At 46.9% G+C, this 21706-nt stretch overlaps 2 protein-coding genes across 2 annotated transcripts in view; both read right to left on the reverse strand.

Annotated features, from left to right (window-relative positions):
* Positions 1 to 21706, reverse strand: part of LOC123624063 (carcinoembryonic antigen-related cell adhesion molecule 6-like) — an 83851-nt gene that overhangs the window by 31472 nt on the left and 30673 nt on the right. Inside the window, exon 2 of the mRNA XM_045531613.1 lies at positions 16040 to 16068. Within this exon, the coding sequence (XP_045387569.1) occupies positions 16040 to 16068 (29 nt within the window). The remainder of the gene's footprint in view (positions 1 to 16039; positions 16069 to 21706) is intronic.
* Positions 1971 to 17121, reverse strand: LOC123624064 (carcinoembryonic antigen-related cell adhesion molecule 6-like). Its single transcript, XM_045531615.1, has 6 exons — positions 16933 to 17121; positions 15709 to 16068; positions 12118 to 12396; positions 11191 to 11445; positions 6166 to 6293; positions 1971 to 2182 (listed from the first exon to the last, which is right to left on the reverse strand). The coding sequence occupies exons 1-5, from the start codon at positions 16994 to 16996 to the stop codon at positions 6202 to 6204; spliced, it is 1050 nt and encodes a 349-aa protein (XP_045387571.1). The 5' UTR covers positions 16997 to 17121; the 3' UTR covers positions 1971 to 2182; positions 6166 to 6201.

The raw sequence follows: 21706 nt of genomic DNA on the forward strand, positions 1-21706 counted from the left end.
GTGGGTTTCTAAGTGGGAGAAAGTTGTGATGCCTTCCACACCCACCCTGTTGTTCTGAGACAGCACCAAGGAAGTAGAACTCCTTAGTGCAGCAAGTCCCTAAGATGTGAGTCCTGCATACCCCTTCACTGATCCATTCCCTGCCCAGGTGATGTGTACCTAGGTGAGCCAGGTCCTCTAGGAATGGAACCCTTGTCTCCCTTTTCTTCCTCCTCCATCCCCACAGCTCAGTGCTGGGTGCTCTGGTCTGGCCCCAGCTCCCAGGCCTCTAGTGTTGGTCTGAGAAGGCAAGGCCAGGAGAGGCGGCTGAGAAGGAAGTCAGATGGGAGTAGGCATAGAAAAAGACAGGTGGGACTGCAGTTGTTCCAAGGCCACAAACTCTGGGTGTCTTTTATGACTATTTCTGGGTTTAGAATCTTCTCCCCTTTGTGGCCATTCCAGGGACTTGCCCTCCTCATAATTCCTTCTCATTATACTTCTTTGCCTAATTCCTTCTCATTATGTGTTCTTTCTCTGGTGCACCCCATTTATGGACAGAGAATGGCTGTGCAAATAGTTCATAATTCAGTAAAAGTGACTTTTTATGAGACTGAATAGCTGGTCCTGCTTTCCCCCCAGAGACCAAGATCCATAAAATGAAGGTTTTATGGAGGGCTGTGCGGTTGTGAGTGTGGTGTTCGGGAACAGGTGCACAGGTGAACAGCGAGACAGAAAACAAAATGCTGTTTGTCACATCCTGAAAGTAGAGGGGGCAAAAGTCATTCTGGAAGGTGGATGTCATTCAGGAGACCTCAGAAACCTTAGGGCATCCTCTGCCCAGATAGGGTGGGGGATGAGGTTAAATTATGGACTTGGGCCACATTAGGTGCATTACTTAACTTCTCTGCCTTGGGTTTTTTAATCTATAAAACTGGGAGTGATTATGCTCACAGGATTTTTGGTGAGGATTGTAACTACAAGTAAAGCCCACAGGATTGTGCCTGTCACACAGTGAGTGCTGAGTCAGTGTGAGCTCTCGTAGTTATGGGAATAGAGGCCACCTGGTCATCTAGGGTGGGGGGTGTTTTGCAGCCCCTGGCAGGCCGGCTGGAGATGAAAATGGTTAAGGGGGAGGCTTAACTTCCAGGAGTGGAAGGATTAGGGAGCAGGAGCTCATGCACGACATTCTGGAAAATACCTTTACCTAACAGCAGGAATACCCTGAGTGGGTGTGGCTTCTGTCACAGTTATTGTCTCCTGGGGGGGTCAAGGAATGTGTCTTTGAGTCAAATGGTTTTGCTGAAAGCCAAGCCTAGAAACAGGATTCAGGGTGCCTTGCAAACAGCATTGATCTTGGCCAAGGAAAGCACTCATCTTGTTCAAGGGAAGCTTCCATGTTGCTAAAGGAATCCCCTCTTGTGGCTCAGGACATAATTTCTGTCTCTGTACTCTCCTTATTTACAAGGTGTAAAGAGAAAGACTGAAGAAGGGTGAGATAAGGAAGAAAGCGTTTCACATGCCTTGTCGGGCTCCTCACCATTTTGCATAACTCTCCACAGGAAATAGGGACTTGGAGCTCTTTCTAAATTTACTAACATCAAACATATCACTTCTCCTAATTTGGTATCTTTCTCTTGTTTTTACTGTTGAGACACCTCAGACTTCCCTCTCACCAATTCTATCCTCCTAAGGGCACTCATGCTTCTCTCTCGACCCAGGGAGTCACTGATTCCAAACCAACTGCAGCATCTTCCTGTGAGCGTAATGTGACCTGCTGGACTTCAGAGCTTGGTCCAAGACCTCATCATGCTCTCTAGAGAAATATTTCTCCCGGCAATTTGTCTTAGATCCTTAGTATTAATAATACTCTTGAGATATGGAAGAGACTTAACTTCTCATATTCCTGTCCCATCTACCCAACACACGAGGTCCATGAGGCCAGATTCCAGCACGTTTGTGCTCCCTGCTTTGCACCAGTCAGGTCTGCATCCTTGGAGGTCTTTGATGTTACTTTATTTGGTAAAATCAACTTTAGAGATGTGAGTAAGTTAAAGATCCTGAGATGGGGAGAAGATGCCGGATTGTCTGCGTGTCCCTGTGTAATCAGAAGGGTCCTGGTAAGTGGAAGAGGAGGCAGGAGAGCTGGGGTCAGGATCACGTGGAGTGAGGACTCCTCTGGCCATGGCTGGCTCTGAAGATGTCTCTAAAGAAAAAAATTACAGCACATTTAGTTATCAATATGATTGGCTTTTATTTGTGATTCACGAATGGGGGAGCTTCTTTTCCAGAAGATATAGTCATAGCTCCCACTGGGCAACACAATAGCAGAGCAGCAGGTTTTATGAAATGAGAAGGAGGAACAGAACAATAGAAAACTGATTGTTAAAATCAAGGTACTTCAGGTTACTTATTCATAAGAGTGAAAGCAAAGGGAACTTCCCTATTATGCTGACTCAGACTAGAATCTCCTCTTTTCAGGAAAAACTGCTCTTCTTTTTTTTTTGGTTCTTTCTGTTTCCTTAAGTTTCAGTTTGAGTATGCAACATTTAGCATGAGTGACTCCATTTTGGAGCCAGTAGGCTCTCACCTAGGAGAGATTGTGACCAAAAGTTAAGGCAGTGGTACTACTCTCAGTTATCCTCATTTTGGGCTTCCAGTCGCAAGGCATCATTCATGGTTACTGTGTCCTCCCAGTTGCACATTTCTTTGAGTTTCTGTCATTCCAGTCGAAGAGAGACCACTTGATGTTTGAAATATGGCTGCATGCAAACATTTATAACATTCAGAGAATATAACACAGCAGGGAGAAGACTATCACAGCCATCAGGAGAGTGACACCAAGAGTTTGGAGGATGGTCCTTAGGCAGGGTCCCTGTGAACCAAACCAACTAAAAGACCATAGATCAAAGAACCATCCAGATGAGGAGTCTGACCATTTTAACCAAGTAGCACGTTTTTTAATTTTTGAAATTGAATCTTGATAATACCTGATGTGCAACAAGTGTCAGCAAATGCACAGACCCCTCTCTGTTTTGCTAGTAGGTAGCAGCTCTATTATGTAGCATCTCATGGCTGGGTTAAGTTAAAACAGGGATAACAAGTAAGTCTAGAAGTCTCACTGCAAAGGAGACCCCTCGTTCAATTTGAATAAGCTGTTGTGTTAGGGATGCTGCTAACATTGCTTGCTAAGTGGAATAGAGGATCCCTTAGGTCATGTAAAGATTTGGGTTTGACATGACATGACAGATCCAAGACTCCCTCAAGTGACCTGCACAAGCTACTGATTATGAAATTATACTTATAGCATTATCTTGCCTAATGAAATAGGTGGGCATGAGCAGGGAAATATTAAGAGGGGTAAGAGTATCGTTATCACGGGGAGCCTTGTGTCCACAGCGCGAAGTCATTGGCTTCTTGTCCTGGTTTGCAGTGTGCGTGTCTCTAGTTATGGTATTGGAAATGCTGTGACCTTTCTGAGTGGCCCACACACCAGGCACAAAAGTTGTGCCTGGAAATTTACACTGAGCTGTCCAGCTCTGACTTCTAGGGCTTCAGGAACGCCGCAGTTTTTGTTCTTACTGATCCCATGGGAGAAAATTGGATTGGAGGAACTAGAAGAGTTCAGGTTCCAGTCTACAGGTAGATAATAAAATCTCAAAAGCAATGAACAGAGGTACAATTGAATAACAGGTGTAGTGTAATTTTTCTTTTGAAACATAATTTTTCTCTCTATGGTCATCCCTATTTCTACCAGAGGTAATCAGAGTAAGACTAATTTGATTGCAAAATAGGTTTAGTCTCATAAAACTTGCCCTGGTTATTTACATAAGTGCAGCAAGAATAGCAATTGACCACTTACGTTCTTTTGAAGTTTGGTTTGCTGGAACTTTTTATAAGAAATCTCAGATTAAACTTTTGAAAACCTCTCAAGACTAGGAAGCCAAACTAGGCAGACTTCAGACTTTGTGTGCAGTCCCTATGGGTGCATTCTAGGTACATTCTCAAGTACGGCATCCCAGTGAAAGCCTTGGTAACTTAACTAATATTTTCAAATGTATCCTATTACAAGAAGAGCAGATTCATACTGAATTTATGCAAATAGTTCTATTACCATACAAATATGAATACTTCTAAATAGTTTCCCAATTCTGGGGAGGGACCATGTAGGGAGAAAAAGTAAATGATTGTATATTTGTTCCCAAAGTGTACTTTACCAAATAGCTATAAAGTATTAATAGCTTAAAAGAAAAAAAGATTTCCTTAAATCTGGAAAACAAAACATAAAAGAAAAAAAGATTTCTTTAAATCTGGAAAACAAAACATTTAAAGAATGAGCAAAATTACAAATAAAAAGTCATAAAAACTGTGCTCATTAGTTCATTTAGTCTCCCATGTAATTACTTTTTTCCCTGCTTGATCTTGGTTAGCAGCTTCAGGAAGCTATCAGTTTCTTCATTAAAGTTTTGGAAATTCCTAGGCAGTCCAATGGTATAATCGTAAAGTTATCAGAAACCTGTATTCAAGAACACTTGTCAGAGTCTTTTCCATAAATCTCCTTGAAGAAGAAGCAATTTTGGACTCTAGCTGATTGCAAATGCTTTTAGAAAGCATCAAAGCAACAATCTGTGAACGACAAAGACTTAAAATGTCTATAATTAAAAATCTGATGCAAGTTCATTATGATAATGACACAATCCTCAAGGAAATCTGATTATTTCTGTGGCTTATGACATAATGATTGATAACATGTTAGATATCTGGGAATCTCATATAAGTTTTAGAACCCTCATATCAATAACATAGCAATAAATGTAATAACTTAGAGAAGGTTCACCATCACATATTATTTGACAAGTCTTCACATATAATTTGACATATCAAATAAGGTGGCTTCTCAATTTAGCTTGTTTCTTAATTGAATTGCTGTGTTCAGGGTGGAGCCCATTAATGAATAGGTCCAGCGAAGTATAGGCTCCTGTACATTGAAAAAGTTCTCTAAGTAATTCTGATGCTTACTCCTAGCTAAGAACCACAGATTTAGGCCCAGGTCCTACCTTTAATAGTGGGGTCTCCATCTTGGCTGCATGTCAGTAGCATCTGGGAAGGTTTAAAAATTATCAATGCCTGGGTCCCACTGCAGACCACTTAAATTGGAATTTGTGGGTTGGGCCTGAGCCTCAGCTTGTCTTTTAAAAAGTTTCCCGGGGATTCTTATGTGTAGCCATGTTTCCCAATAGATTTCTCTGTCTTCCTGTGGCATTTATTCTTTTCTATTTTTGTATGATAATTATTTGAATATTATGAACAGGAGCTTCTCAGATATTCTCTTTGGCCTTAGGTATTATTTTCCCTGAGGGACATAAAGTTTGTAAATGAAAAACACATGAATTAGTCATCAGCAAAAGATTCTCAACCACTGGTAGGTTGTGTCCTGAGTGCCAGGTTCACAGTTTATGCTACAGTCTTTGTCCTCCATGAGGTCAGAGATTCGTGGTTGTGTGGAAGTTGTGGGTAACTCCAGAGTGCAGATAGTGGAGGGGACATCACCCTGTTTGGAATGGTTCTAGGCATAGCATGGAGACTAAGAATTCTATGTGTGTATGGGGTGAAAGTGCAGGGCTGTGTAGGGAGATAGATCTAAGTAGGATGAGGGATTATACTAGGGCGTAGTGGTAAAGAAGTCAGAAGGATTAGCAAAGAGAAGAAATTTGAACCTATCGAATAGGCCAGAGTAGGCCACTATGGATTCTCGAGTAGGAGGGTGAACTAGTTCTCAGGAAGGTAGTGAGGCAGCGGTATGCAGGAGGGTTCAGAGAGTCTGGAGAGAGGAAGTCATGCAGTGCTGGCAACAGCTGTTGAGGGCCTGGGTTAGCTAGGTTTATGGAAATGGAGAGAACGACATAAGTGGGAGATGTTACAAAAGGATTTAGAGGTTCTGACGATGTTCTGAATGTGGGGAAGAAATGAGCAAGGCCTGGGAAATAGCCGTGTCCAGGAGACAGTGGGGTGCAGGGAGCATGAAGATGAGGGAAGAAGAGACCTGCAGAAATTAGTGCCGAGAAGCAGGAGTTTAGGGGGAGGAGGAGGAGCTCCAGGCCCAGAGACAGGTGAAGACCTTCTTTCCCTCTCCTGAACATGGCAGTTAGCCTGGCAGAAACCGAACAGAGGAAAGGCCATCATACCCACCAGTCTTCCTGAAGTACAGAAAATATACCAGGGCTGCTAAATCAAAGCCACCCAAGCCAGGACTCCAATCACAATGCCAACAATGGCTGCAGTGGAGAGGCTCAGAGAATTTCTGTGTGATGAACCACCTACATGGGAAGAAAAGAGGAGAAGAAATGAAGGTGGAATTGTTTTACAGTGCAGGCACCCTGGAAAACGACTGTCAGCGTGAAGTAGTCTCTACTTGTTCCTTCAAGGAGTACATATTTTGTGTGTGGGAAGGTTGTTGGGAGGTGATTAACCAACTCCGTCCTTGCAATGTTTTTCCTCTTACCATGCTCTAGGTTTGTGATCAGCCTGTGGTCAATTCCATCCTGGGCTTTCTTCACTCAGATATTTTTGAAGGCTTTGAAATGTGAGAAAGGCTCATGCAATTTTTGTATATTATTAGAACTTTCCGTGCCTTTGTGGTTGCATCTTTTTCTCAAACCCATGAATATGAGCCTGTCAGGTCTCTGTGGCAGGGTCTGAGTTGACAGAAGGCCCAGGCCAGTGCATTCTGGGTTCACCACCTCCTTTCACAGAGACCTTGCTTTCCAGGGGCTCCCAGCAGGGGTGTGAAGGGAAGCTCAATTCTGCCAGGCGCTGGTTTCCTCTGATGGGTGACTGGCTTCAGGACGCCCCATGAGCCTTGCAGAAACTCCCTTAGAGCTGCACTGCAGCCTGAAACGCCCTTCTCTTTGTCCCTCACAGGCATCAGATCTGCAGTGTGGTCTGAGGGCTCTCCCAGGCTCCTCCCCGCCCCACTCTCCCTCACAGGCATTTTCCCCAAGAAATTATCCTGTGTGTGTAATCCCGGTATGTCTCTATCTCAGTGGATGAAAATGAATGTACCAGGCTTGAGACTTTGCACTTAACTCCTTTATTTCCTTCTCCAATATTTAGTCAGTAACCATGTCCCAGTGGGTTTTTTGTGTAATGCCCCCCATTCACATACACACACACACACAAACACGTGTAAAATACCTTTTTTGTCTGTTTCTTCTTTATTTCTATTGCAATCATTTGTGGATTAGCCTTCACCAGTCAGCTCAAGGCTGACAATTAATGCTAATGTTAGCTACTATTGTGGGGTACTTACTATGTGCTAGGCCCTGTGCTAAACACTTTATGAGTATCTCATTTGACCTGTATAATAACTGTGTCAGAGATACATTATTTTCACTTTACAAATGATAAAAACAAAGGCTTACAGTGATGAAAGAACTTACCCAAAGTCATATGGCTGTTGAAAGGTGGACCTTGGATTTGACTTTAGGACTACCTGACTTCAGCGCTAATAATAATGACAGCAATAGTAGCAGCTAATATTTATACAACATTTCCATTGTGTGTCGTATTTTCCTAAAGGTTTAATTGACTATTAATATTTAAATCTTTAAAACAATACTATGAAGCAGGTACTCTTGTTGCAATTTTTGGTTGAGGAATCTGAGGCTCAGAGAAGTTAAGAATCTTGTGTAAGAAATTTATAACCATAAGCACATTAAAAAAGAGAAAAGATCCGAATCAGCAGCCTAGCTTTACAACTTAAGGAGATAGAATAGAAACAGCCTGGGTGCTGTGGCTCACACTTGTAATCCTAGCACTGTGGGAGGCTGAGGTGGGAGGACTGCATGAGCAATCCTCAGGATACCAGCCTGAATGAGAGTGAGACCCCATCTCTACTAAAAATAGAAAAACTAGGGGGCTGTTGTGGTGCATGCCTATAGTTCCAGCTACTGGGGAGGCTGATACAGGAGGATCACTTGAGCTCAGGAGTTTAAGGTTGCAGTGAGCTACATTGACGCCACTGCACTCTACCCAGGGCGAGAGAATGAAAATCTTTCACCCCATCCCCTGCAAAAAAGGGCAAACTAAAGTCAAAGATAGCAGATGAAGGAAATAATAAAGATTGGAGTGGAGAAGAGAAAAACAATACAGAAAATCAATAGAACCAAAACTTGGTTCTTCAAAAAAGATTGACAATCTTTACTAGATTGACTAAGGAAAAAAATAGAGAAGATTCAAATCCCCAAAATCAGAAATGAAAGCAGAGACATTACTACGAATTCTACAGAAATAATAAAGATTATTTGAGTACTAGAAATAATTTTTGCCATCAAATGGGATAACTAGATGAAATGGAGAAATTCCTAGAAACACAAACCCTACCACGATGGAACCATGAAGAAATAGAAAATCTGAATAACTATAAGTAGTAAGGAGATTAAATCAATGAGATCATTTGACAAAATTCAACATTCTTTCCTAGTAAAAACACACTAAGTATAAATAGAAGGAAACTACCTCAACATAATGAAGGCAACATGTGAAAAGCCCAAAGTTAACATCATATACTCAATGGTGAAAGACTGACAGCTTTTCCTTTATGATTAAGAACAAGACAAGGATGCCTGCTTTTGCTACTTCTATTCAACATAGTATTGGCATCCTTAGCTGGAGAATTAGGCAAGAAAAAAAAAGGACATCCAAATTGGAAAGAAAAAGTAAAATTATCTCTGTTTGCAGATGTCATAAACATTTATGTAGAAAACCCTAACAGTTTTTTCAAAAACTGTTAGAACTAATAAACGCAATCAATGAAGTTGCAGGATACAAAATCAACATCTAAAAATGAATTGTATATCTATACATTAACAATAAGTAATCTGAAATGAAATTAAGAAAATAATTCAATTCACATTAGTATAAAAAATAATAAAGTACTTAGGAATAAGGAGGTATAAGAATTGTACCCTGAAAATAAGAAAACATTGCCAAAAGCAATTAAAGAAGATGTAAATGGATAGAAAGATATTTTATTTTCATGGGTTGGAAGACTTATTATTCAGATGACAATACCACCCAAAGTGATCTACACATTCAATGCAATCCCTATCAGAATCCCAGGGACATTTTTTCAGAAATAGAAAAATGTATACTAAAATTCATATGGAATCTCGGGGACTCTAGTGGTCAAAACAATCTTGAAAAGAGAGAATATAGCTGGAGGATTCACATCTTGATTTCAAAATTTACTAAAAGCCAAATCAATACAGTTTGGTACAGACAGAGAAACCAATGGAAAAGAATAGAAATCCCAGAAATAAATGCTGGTATATATGGCTAAATGATTTTTGACAAGGGTGCCAAGACTATTCAATGGGGAAAGGGTAGTCTTTTCAACAAACGATATTGGGAAAACTGAGTATACACGCAAAAGAATGAGTTGAATCTTTACGTAACATCATATACAAAAATAAACTCAAGAAGGATCAAAGACTTAAATGTAAGAACTAAAACTATACAACTCTTAGAAGAAAACATCATGTAAAAGCTTCATGACATTGGATTTGGCAATGATTCCTTGGCTATGACACCAGAAGCATATGCAACAAAAGAAAAAGTAGATAAATTGGACTTCATGAAGACTAGAAATGTTTGTATGTGAAAGGACCCTAGCAACAAAGTGAATAGGCAACCCATGGAAAGGGAAAAATATTTGCAAATCGTATATCTGATAAGAGATTAATTTCCAGAATATATAAAGAACTATTAGAACTCAACAGCAACAAAACTCCAATTAAAAGTGGGCAACGGAGTAAAATAGACATTTCTTCAAGGAAGACATACAAGTGGCCAATAAAAACATGAAAAGATGCTCAACACCACTAATACTTAGGGAGATGCAAATCAAAACCACAATGATATATGACTTCACATACATTAGGATGGCTTTGATAAAAAACGAAAACTCAAAGAAGTGTTTTTGAGGAGGTGGGAAAATTGGAACTCTTATGCATTGCTGGTGGGAATGTAAAATGGTCCTATGGAAAACGGTATCGCAATTCCTGAAAAAAATTAAACAAAGAATTACCATGTGATCCAGCAATTCCAGTTCTGGCCAAGTACTCAAAAGAATCGAAAGTAAGAATTCAAAGAGATATTTGCACACCTGTGTTTACAGCACTATTATTCACAATAGACAAATTGTGCAAACAACACCAAAGTCCATCGAAAGATAAGTGGATAGGCAAAATGAGGTACATCCATACAATGGAATGTTATGCAGTCTAAACAAGGAATACCATTCTGATACACACTACAACAGGGTTGGACCTTGAAGACATTATGCTAAGCAAAATAAGACTTACTCAAAAGGACAAATGTTCTATGATTCCATTCATATGAGGTGCTCGGAATAGTTGACTACATATAGAAAGAAAGTATTAATAGAATGGTGGGCCAGGGACTCTGGGGACAAGGATTAGAGAATTCTTTTCAGTGAGCACAGAGTTTAATATGGTAAGATGAAAAAGTTCTGGAAATGGATAGTGGTGATAGTTGCACAGCACTATAAATGTACTTAATAGCACAGAACTTTCCACTTAAAATGGTTACAATGGTAAATTTTGTTATGTATATTTCACCACTATATATACTATATAGTGGCTGTTACCTTCACTCTCTTTGTAAATACCTGTCCACCCTAGATGAGGTCACAGCACAGCCGGTCACCAGGCGAGCAGGGAGCAGAGCTCCAAGATGCTCATGCCTCCTCCAAGGGAGTTTCATCTTCTCATTTGGGCAAAAATAATGTGAGCCTATGTTAAAACCTCCTGTGTTCCTTGGAGCTCATGGGGTAGGTAAAAGAAAAGAAAAATGTGACAGAAAGGGACTTGGTGACAGAGAGGAGCCACTTGCTCTTGAGGCCTCTTCCTCCTCTCCCGTCTGTGAAGCCCCTCTCACTAGATGGGGCTCTCTGGGGCTGAGGGAACCCCCTCTCCACACCCCAGGCTGAACCCAAGGTCAAGTGTGTGAAATCAGAAAAGCTAGGGGAGCAGAAAGTCTGCAGAGATGGAGTGGGAGGGCTCAGGGGGAAACCTGGGACACATTTGTGCCCAGGACACAGGCTGGGAAAGAAAACTTTTTTATGGCTCTTCTCTGAACACTAGACATAGTCCATGTCTAAACTTAATGCCAATCCTTCAGAAAGTCACTTACTGGAGACTGTGATAGTCTTGACTGTGGTCCTGTTGTGGCCAGTGGCAGAGTTGTAGGCGAAACAGGCATAGGATCCGCTATTATCCACAGTGAGGTTGGGGATGAAGAGCTCTTGTGTGGGTTCCTCGAGACTCCCATTGAAAAACCAGGAATACTGTGCAGGCGGGTTAGAGGCTGCTTGACAGGAGAGGTTGAGGTCTGCACCTGGACAGTAATAGGAGTCTGGGGGGGAAATGGTGGGGACGTCGGGGCCATCTGGACAAAGAGAACAAAGCCACATGTGATGTCATCAGAGAAAAGGGGAGGCTCCTGGTCTGTAGAAGGGCCACAGTGTCCCTTTGAATGTTGTCACAATCTTGTTTAAAAAGTTACAACCCAGCCATGTGTGGCGGCTCACACCTGTAACCCCAGTGCTTTTGGAGGCCACGGTAGGAGGCCAGTAGTTCAACACCAGCCTGGGCAATATAGCAAGACACCCTCTCTACAAAAAATTAAAAAAACTAACTGGACTTGGTGGTGCATGCCTGTAGCTTTAGGTACTCAGGAGGATGAGGCAGGCGGATTGCTTGAGCTCAGGAGTTTGAGGTGACAGTGACCTGTGATCCCAACACTGTTTCTCAGCCTGGTCAACATGCTTAAAAAAAAAATCGCAACCATAACCTGTGTCTCAGACATTGAAACACTGACCTGTTTCTCTCATCACAGGCTGTTGACCATGAGCATCTCAAGACAGGAGCAGCCCCTCCCTCCTATTCTTGCTCAAGGCTGGGCCGGCCTGGGTTTGCCTGAGGCAGGAAGTCTTGGCCAGCCTGGGTGTCCAGGGCTGAGGGTCTGTGCACTTGGACCTGAGAGGGACTGAATGGCCTGGTCTCTGGCTGTGCAAATTTGGGCTTCAGCCTGGGCCGTGGAGGAACAGAAAATACTCACAGAGCACATTCAGGGTGACTGGGTCACTGCGGTTGCCACTGACTGGGTTCCAGTTTCCACACTCATAGGGTCCTGTGTCATTCCTTGTGATCCTGAGTAAAATGATGGTCCTGTTGTCCATTGACATCACCAGCCTGTCACTGTCCTTGAGCCTCTGACCATCTATCCACCACAGGTAAGTTGTGTCTTGAGTTTCAGGTTCACATGTTAGTGCGACAGAGTCCTCGTCCTCCACGGGGCTGGAGTTGTTGCTGGTGATGGAGGGTTTGGGTAACTCCACTGTGCAGATAACAGAGAGAAGTTTGCCCTTTGCGGCACCTTTGATTCCCCTAAAGTCATCCCTCAATCAGAGTTGGCATCTCTAACCTCTCAGCCAACCTGAGTGATTAAAAGACCAAGGCACCTAGCACTGTGGGAGGCCAAGGCAGGAGGATCACTCGAGGTCAGGAGTTTGAGACCAGCCTGAGCAAGAGCGAGACCCCGTCTCTACTAAAAATAGAAAGAAATGATCTGAACAGCTAAAACATATATAGAAAAAAATTAGCCGGGCATGGTGGCACATGCCTGTAGTCCCAGCTACTCGGGATGCTGAGGCAGAAGGATTGCTTGAACCCAGGAGTTTGAGATTGCTGTGAGCTAGGCTGATGCCACGGCACTCTAGCCCGGCCAACAGAGTGAGACTCTGTCTCAAAAAAAAAAACAAAAAAAAACAAAACCAACCAACCAAACAAACAAAAAACCCAAAAAACCAAAAAAACAAAAACAAAAACAAAAACAAAAAACAAAGACCAAGGCAGGAGTGTGTGTCACAAGACACATGCATGATGATCTGAGGGCTGAGAGAATGTGAGGCCACCTGCTCTGTGTGTGGGAGATGCACAGACTTTCTCAACTGAGCAGCAGCATTGGGTGGTGGACGGACACAGCACCTGGAGACAGAGTGCCCCTGCACCCCCACCCTGGCACCTCTCCTGGTCCTTCCCTGACTGCCTGACTGACCCTGTGGTCCCCACCTGGAATGTGCAGGTGTTAGGTCCCTCCGAGCTTCATAGTCCTACTTTGCCCCCCTAGGTGTGTTTCCCTGAGGCTGTCCTCAGATATCGCAGAGATGGGTACTGACGGGACTTCCTGTTGTCCTTAGACGCTGAGGTTACTGGGCCTGGGCCTGGGTGTTTGAGCACTAATAACGCAGGGAGAGCAGGAGCCAGCCTGGAGATCAGCTCAGCAGTCAGGCTGTGGGGCCACAGGTTGGGGCAGTTTTTCCCAGTTGCTTGATGGTGACTAACATGAGCCAGTGACTCCTAAAAGGTAGAATGGAGTCCAAGGAATGATCTAGAAAAGAGTGAGGGGACAGGTAGGAGCCGGTGGGTTTGGAGCAAAGCCATGTTCCCTGCCCTTGGTCCTTAATGTCCCTTCTCCCCATGCAGAGGGCAGGTGAGGACTGTGTGTGGATCATTTCAGAAATACACACGGACGTTTGTAAATTCAGAGCTGACTGGTGAAGGGGGGTAGCAAGAACATGCTGGAATCTGGCCTCATGGACCTCGTGTGTTGGGCAGATGGGATAGGAATAGTAGAAGTTAAGTTTCTTCCATGTTTGAAAAATGTTATTAATACTCGAAATCTAAGACCAATTGCTGGGAGGAATATTTCTCTAGAGAGCAGGATGAGGTCTTAGACCAAGCTCTGCAGTCCAGCAGGTCACATTACGCTCACAGGAAGATGCTGCAGTTGGTTTTGAATCGGTGACTCCCTGGGTTGAGAGAGACGCGTGAGTGCAGTTAGGAGGACAGAGCTGGTCAGAGGGAAGTCTGAGGTGTCTCAACAGCAATAAGAAGAGAAAGATACCAAATTAGGAGAAGTGATATGTGTGATGGTAATAAATTTAGAAAGAGTTCCAGGTCCCTGATTCCTGTGGATAGTTATGCAAAATGGGGAGGAGCCGGACAAGGCATGTGAAACGCTTTCTTCCTTTCTGTTGAGCTTTGGAAACACAACTAAGGTTTGATAAAATTTCTGCAAACTGGGCAGAGTCTACGTGAGGCACCCTGGCTCGTGCATCTCACCATCGGAGGGACCCCACCTTCTGATATCGGTGTCATCATGAGGGATGCAGGTGCTTGCGGAGCAGGCTGTCACCCCTCAGAGAGCAGCGGTCTGGCCAGCTCCACCTGGGAAGGTCCCAGGAACCATGGAGGATGTGAGCCCCACGCCAGGAGGAGGCTGGAGTCAGGAGTCAGTCAGTGAAATGAGCCTGTGGCTTTGGGGGCTGCAGACCTGTCCTCCTCTGACCCGTGGTCAGGCAGTGTAGAGAGCAGATGGAGGGGTCACCCGTCCTTGTCCCATGCCCTCTCCCACTTTTTGGCCTGAGAAGGAAAGAGCCCTGGGTGCAGACACAGTGGAAGGTCGTTATCCTGGTGACCTGGGGACATTGGCTCATAATGGAGCCTGGCAGGAGTGGCTGCTCTAACTTCTGTCCCTTTACTATTGCCCATGAGGTGAGCCTGGCCACAGTGTTAGCACAAACGGACCAAGACATGCAGTGGTTCTTAGTGGGGGTGTCAGGGGAAAGCTGGAGGGTGGAGGAAGCTGTGCAGGGCAGGCACAGTCCCAGTTGGAATGAAGGGGGAGGAAGATGAGGGACACGAAAGAGCAGAAAGAGCTAGATGTGCCATGGCAGTGAGCAGGGGGGTTCCAGGGACTTCAGAGACACCAGGACCAGGACCAGGGAGCCCTGAAACCACCCACAGCTGGGAAGCCCCAGAGTCACATGAGACAGGTTCCTGGTGGCTTTGGGGCAGGGGTCAGAGGGATGGAGCTGGGTCTCAGAACCTGAGGGGACAGGGAACAGGCGTGGTCAGATCTTCCTAGGATTCTGCATCCAGGATCCTGTCTCTGAAGAGGTTATGGATCATTTATTCATTCATTCCCTCCTTCCTTCATCAGAGAACTCCTGAGTCGCAAGTTGGGCCCTGTGCTGGTTCAGATGTCAGTGTGGAGGGTGAAAGAAAGCCACATCCTCTCCTGTACCCTCTGTGAGAGTGACACGGACACACCAGGAAGCACCTGGTTTAGAGTCCAATGAAGGGGGCGGGGCTGAAGGGGAGGCCGGGCATTCCTGACACTGACTCTGCTTGTTGAGACAGGTGATTTAGTTCTAGAGTTAAACTGACTAATTCTCCATTTGCTCCTCACTCCCCAGACTGGAATCTCCTCCTCTGAGCTGCTGATGCAGCTGAACCCACCACTAGCGTTGGGGTCCCCTGATGCCTAATAAGGCCCCTGGAGTTGAGGATAGGGACCTGATTGAGTCCTGCAGGGTCTTTGCCAGGGTCATGTCCATGGGGAGGGCACAGGGTGCTGAACTGAGACCGATCCCCTGCTGAGGTACGGTCTGCAGGGTCTGGACGCAGGAAAGGATTCTGATCTTCTGAAGTCTGTCTCCCCTGTGTGTGTCCTGCACTAAGTGCCCAAACCCCAACATGGGACATGATGCAGAGGGGGAGGCAGGCACAGTCCAGGCCTCACAAGTCCGTGTGTGTGAAGTAGAACTGACCCCCCAACACCCAGAGGTCACAGGGAATCACTCACGGTACACGCGGAACTGTCCAGTTACTTCTTCATTCTGAAGATCTGCCTTTATGAGGTGTAGAGTGTAGTGTCCTGTGTCATTCAGGGTGACGTTCTGGAACAGCAGGGATCCATTGGGGTAAATTGTCTGTCGACCATTGTATGCAGGCCCTGTGGTGTTTACTTGAGTGCCTGTCACATATGATACAATTCGATAGCTGCTGTCCACCTTGTCCCCTCTGTACCAGTTGTAGCCAAGAGCATCCTGTGGCAGATTGTGGACGACTAGAAGAACGTCCTTCCCCTCCACAGCATTGGGCGGCACGGATTCCATAGTGAGTTGGGCAGTGGCAGGTGGGTTCCAGAAGGTTACAAGTAGGACTAGGAGGGAGGAGAGAGAATCAATCCATATTAGGACCTTGGAATTGGGATGGAAAGAAGGACCCTGGGTCCTGAGGAGTCTCTTCACCCTCAGCCTTGGGGCATGTGTGTCAGTGTGTGTCAGTGTGTATGTAAGTGTATGACTGTGTGAGTGTGTGGGGGACTGTGGGTCTGTGTGTGAATGTGAGTGTGTGAGTGTGTCCTCTGGGTCAAGGTCAGCAGTGTGACCACCATCACTCCAGCACCTCTGGACTGGCCATGCCCTGCTGGGAATCCTCTTCCCAGGTGTCTGCACGGCTCACCCCCCACTGCCCTCAGATCCCTGCTCACACTCAGGGCCGTCCTTGGGAGGGACCTTCCCTGGCCACCTCCTCTAGGGACCCTGGGTCTTCCCTTCCCGACCTTTCCCTGCCTGTTCCCTCCGTGGCTCTTGTCCACAGCTGACCTCACATTCGAGATCTCTCTGCTTGTCTGTCTTCCTCCCACTGGGAGCGTTCCCAGGACCAGCCACGTCCTGGTGTTTATTTCACAATGAACATAAGATAATATCTGACACTGGTGGGTAAGGGCCATGTTTAGTGCCCCTGGTTATGTTTACTTGAAGCGTCACCCTGACATAGTTATTACCATTTTCAAAATGCAGTGAGCATTGATGATTAACCTGGAGAACACAGAGCAATCGAGACTGTCCAGCTTCTTTCCAATTCCAGTTCAATGCTACTTCCTGTTGTGACCTCCTCTCCCCTTTTGTTGTCCCCTCCCCTCTTCAGGCTCCAACAGAAGCCCTCTGTCCCTCCCCAGGAGCCCCCAGCCAGTGTTTGTGCTCCTTCCTCCCACCCACCAGCAGGGAATCGTCCCTCTCACCCATGAGCAGGAGCCCCTGCCAGGGGACACGACCTCTGCGGGGAGGGGCTGAGGGGGGCTCCATGGTCTCTGCTGCCTGCTCCGTCCTCTGTGCAGAAGAGCTTGGGCTCCAGGAATGCTCCTGAGCTCGACTGGTCTGACCTGTCAGCTCTGCTGTCCTTCCTCCCTCTGTGCTGAGCCTCCTCCTGGGGCAGGAGCACTTTCCAGGGTCAGGGGACTGGGGCGGGGCCTGTGTCTAGGAAGCCTCCTTGACCCCTCCCCTCTCAGTCCTGCTTCCCTTGTCCCTCTTTCCCCTTTCCCTCTGTCCACATTTCAGGCCTCCGAAACCTCCTGAGGCCTTTGCCTTTTTCAGCAAGGATTTGCTCACCCCAACCTACACACACACACACACACACACACACACACACAGGTACAACCAAAACAGACTCAGACATACACAGAGACACAGAGGTTGTGCATCGGGCAAGCTGAGTGATGACTAGTGACAGGGACCCTCCCTCTCTCACTGGGTCTAGCTTGGCCACAGCTTCCAGGACCCAGGTATCCCAGGGGGAACTGTCCTTCCTGGAGGTGTGAGTGTGAGGCTCTCATTTGTCCTTTGAGGAGCGGCCTGTGCTGGGGGCTGTGGGCCCTGTGGTCACCAGGGACAGATCTCAGGCACTGTCTGGCTCCCTGGGGTCTGGTAGCTGATTCGTGACTCAGGGCCCATCCAGGTTGTCCCTGACCATCTTTTGTGGCCTCTGTGTTTTGTGTTGCTGACTGTCCTGTGGTGAACTTACCTTCCCATGGGTGGTGCAGGGGGGTGGGCAGCTGCACAGGGACCCCAAAGGATGCACCTCTCAAAGACTCAGGCTGGTGGGGCAGAGCAGTAGGTCAGGTCTGGGTAGACCCGTGCTGACTCCTGATGGCCTCTGTGGCCAGGAGGGCTCAGCCCTCCCCTTGCTCACTCACCTGGGGTCTGGCCTGGAGGGTTTCGGAGCCTGGTCGAGCCCCTCTGTGCAGAGGAAGGACAGGCAGTGGCCAGAGAGCCCGTGTGTGTGAGGGGGGTAAAGTTGCTCACAGCTCAGGGGCGGTGGGTGTGGGCTGAGCCTGGGAGCTGAAGGGGCTCCTCCCTCACCCCTGTCCACCTGTCGAGCTGTGTCCTCCCTCCCCAGTCATGGGGGGTCGAGGCCCCACATGTGCCAGAGAGCAGGGGTCAGGTGGTCACGGCCTCCACGGTGCCTGTGTCCTGTCTTCACACACTGCGGGGCAGGTCACCGTGTGTCTGGTCCATTTCCTTCCACCGTCAAGGAGCCCCTCTTCCGTGTCAGCTCCGGGCTGGGCCCTGATTCCCCAGGGACCAGGACAGGCGCAGCCGGGCGGCATTTGGTGAGTAGGTGCAGAGATAGGCGATGAGGCTGGAGAGAAGGTCATGAGGGAAAGTGCCCTTTTGGGGAGGACGCAGGTGCGCAGGGCGGGAGCCGCCTGCAGGGGGAGCGGCCTTCAGGTGGCGGACGCCTGGTGGCGGAGGAGATGACAGTGTGGTGTGGGGAGCTTGGAGAGCCAGGAGCACAGTCAACTGAGGCACTGGGGTTGAGGGTCAGACTGCCTGGCTGAGGTTGGCACTGAGGGAGGTCGGCGCCGGGGGAAGCTCCAGCTGGGGGACGTTGCCGCCCCCTGGTGGGCAGCGGGGAAAGTGTAGAGGGCAGAGGCGCAGGGCCAGGGGGCATGTTTTGTTCAACATCCACAGGTAGACATTTCCTGTGGGGTCTTGCCTATGTATTGTCAAAGCTCCATCAAATTCCAGCTCTGTGAGTCACAATCTGTCCGTTTTTGTCTGTGGTAGGTTACACTGTGCGTGTCCCTGGGGTGAGTGGGGTGGACAGCGATGTCTGGGGCTGAGCACTGGGTAGAGGTCAGGGAGTGGAAGAGGAAGGGGCATGAGAGGAAGGTCAGTGTCAAGGGAGCACAGTGGGAAGGAAGAAGAAGGCAACTTCACTTCTTACTCCCAGGGGCCAGAACAGGGGACCCAGACTCTGGGGACACAGCACCACACACTTCATGTCCTGGGTCGGAGGAGGTGGAGCTGCTTCCTCTCCTGTTCACCTGCGCCTGGTCTTACCTGCTGAAGTGGTGTCACACTCACTGTCCCACATTGCGCTGCACCCCACAGAGCCTGTGTCCTCCTCTCCTCTCCTGCCCCTGCCTGAGTTTTCCTTCCTGCACCACCTTCTCCTTGGGCCTCTGCTGCTGCCTAGGTTAGTGCCCCGACCTGCTCCCATTCCAGGCAGCTGCCCCTGTGGTCGCCCTCGCCCTGTCTCAATCTCTGGCCTCACTGGCCTCTGGCATGTGTTCTGAGCCCTGTGAGGGGGGAAGGGTGAAGCTGACATTGGCGCTGTCCAAGGTGCTGCACTCTCTGGACAGCTTGATCATGAGGGACCCTGATGTGTCACCCGGAAGGAAGCCTCAGGACAGAGCTGTGTCTCAGGAATGCCCGGATTACAAGAGGTCCTGCTTCAGGATGGCCTGAACTGGTGACCTGCAGGAGTGCAGCTCCGGCTCATTGACCAGCTCTTCCATCTCTGGATTCCTCTCTGTAGCTGATTCTCTTGCGTTGTCCCTGAGCCCATGCTAGAGTCCTCCTCACAATGTCCAGATGATCAGAGCTGTGTGTGGAGACCTAGTGGAGGGCCCTGTGTCCTCACACAGACTGTCCAGGGGACAGGACCATTATCTTTCCTATCAGAACCCCACAGCAAGTTCTGAATAATTGGCGGGGCCAGATAAAGTCAGAAGCCACCGGAAGCATGCGTGTCCTGGAAGTGTTGTGGTCTGTGTGTCCAGCTTAACCCTCAGTCTCTTTGCAAATACATTTATTTTGTGCATCCGCAGTTGCCTGGTCAGCCTCATGTCGCTAAATGTTTGGATCTTTCTTACAGAGGGTCATGAGGTGTCTGTAGTCCATACATGATTATATTGAGGACTCTCTGATCACAGTGAATGTGTTTTATGTGGTGGGTTATTTTTCCATCAAAGACTTTTATAAATTGTTTTAAAATATATTTGAAAAATGTGCAACTTCAACATTTTTCAGTGTGTAATTAAGTGGAATGAACTATAGTCACAAAGTTAACAATCATCACTATTTTCCTACAGAAAACTTTCATCACCTCAAACAGAAATTCTGTATCCATTAAACAATGACCCCCCCCATTCCTCCGTGCCTCCAGACTTTGATAAACTCTAAACTACTTTCTGTTTCTATGAAATTACCTATTCTTGATATTTTATATATGCAGAATCATACAACATATGTCATTTTGTTTCTGGCTTATTTCACTTAGCACGCTGCTTCCAAGGTCCATCCATGTTGTAGCAGGCATAAGAGCTTCATTCCCTTTTATCAGTGATTAACATTCTGTTGAATGCATATACCAGATGTGTTCATCCATCACGTGCTATTGGGCACGTGGGTTGTTTCCACATTTTACCTATTGGTAAAATTGCTACAGTGAACATTCCATGCATGTATCTGAGTCTCTGTCTTCAGTTCTTTGGGTATGTACCCAGGAGTCGATGCTGTTTCATATGATGATTCTATCTTTAGTTTTTGAAGAGCAGCCACAGTGTTTCCCAAAGTGGCTGCACCATTTTATATTCCCACCTGTCGAGTATGAAGATTTTATATTCTCCATGTAATGCCAACATTGGACCCTTACCTCACACAAGAATGAACTGAAAACGGACCACAGACCTAAATGTAAGACATAAAACTCAAAAAGTCTTAGAGAGCCATAGGGCAAAACTTCATGATATTGGATTTAGCAATGGTTTCTTTGTTAGGACACCAAAAGTGTATACAACAAAGGAAAAAGTAGATATATTGGAGTACATCAAAACAAAAACCTTTCAGGCTTGGGGCCAATATGGCGGACTAGGAGCAGCCTGCGCATGCCACTCCCCTGGAGAGGCTTGAAGGTGGTGAGTATGGTATCCACCTCTAGATGGCACTGTGAATCAAAGGAGAGGTGACAGTAGGCACCCAAAATGAAGAAGGGGGAAGACAGGTGACCTGTGCTGTGCTTTGGAGGTACACAGGAAAGACGAGCACACACGTGGGGAAAGCACAAAGGAGGGAATCCCAGGGCTCCACACTGCCCCACAATCATTGCTATCCAACCTGTGGGAGGGACCCAGCACTGCAGAAGACCACAGGACTGACATAGGGAGGTATTTGGAAACTGCAGAGGCATTGCTCTGGAGAGAGGACACAGCAGTGACCCAGTGGCTTGTAAACCCTGGGTGCTGTGGCTGCTGCCATTTTAAACCCTAGACCCATTGTGGTGCCTTTACCCTGGTGTCAGTTCCATTGCTGCTCCCTCCTCATCGCCCCTGCCAGTCTGTAGTATGGGGTGGGAGCAGGGAGGCCAGGCACTGTCCTGAGTCCTGTGGGCAGGTGCCACATGCCACCACTCAAGTGGGGGACCTGTGTGCTCTGAGAATCACTGCTGCTTGTCGACATGGGTGGGCTGGGCCTAAGCCAGCTTCCTGCTTACAAACGCTATAGGCAGAGGATCTGAACAGGGCAGCTGTCAAGCCAGCGTGGCTGACATCATCACTCCTGCATGGACAGGTGGAGCTGTGCTCAAGCTGACCCACAACCAACAAATGTTGTCATCTGTGGATTTGAGTGCACGGGTGTCAAGCTCATTCAGGCTGTCAATTGCCACCACTAGAGGGCCTGAGCAGGACTACACTCAAGCCCCATGGGACAACAAATGCTGCCACCCATGGA

This window comes from Lemur catta, chromosome 19, assembly GCF_020740605.2.
Source record: "Lemur catta isolate mLemCat1 chromosome 19, mLemCat1.pri, whole genome shotgun sequence".
Lineage (NCBI taxonomy): Eukaryota > Metazoa > Chordata > Mammalia > Primates > Lemuridae > Lemur > Lemur catta.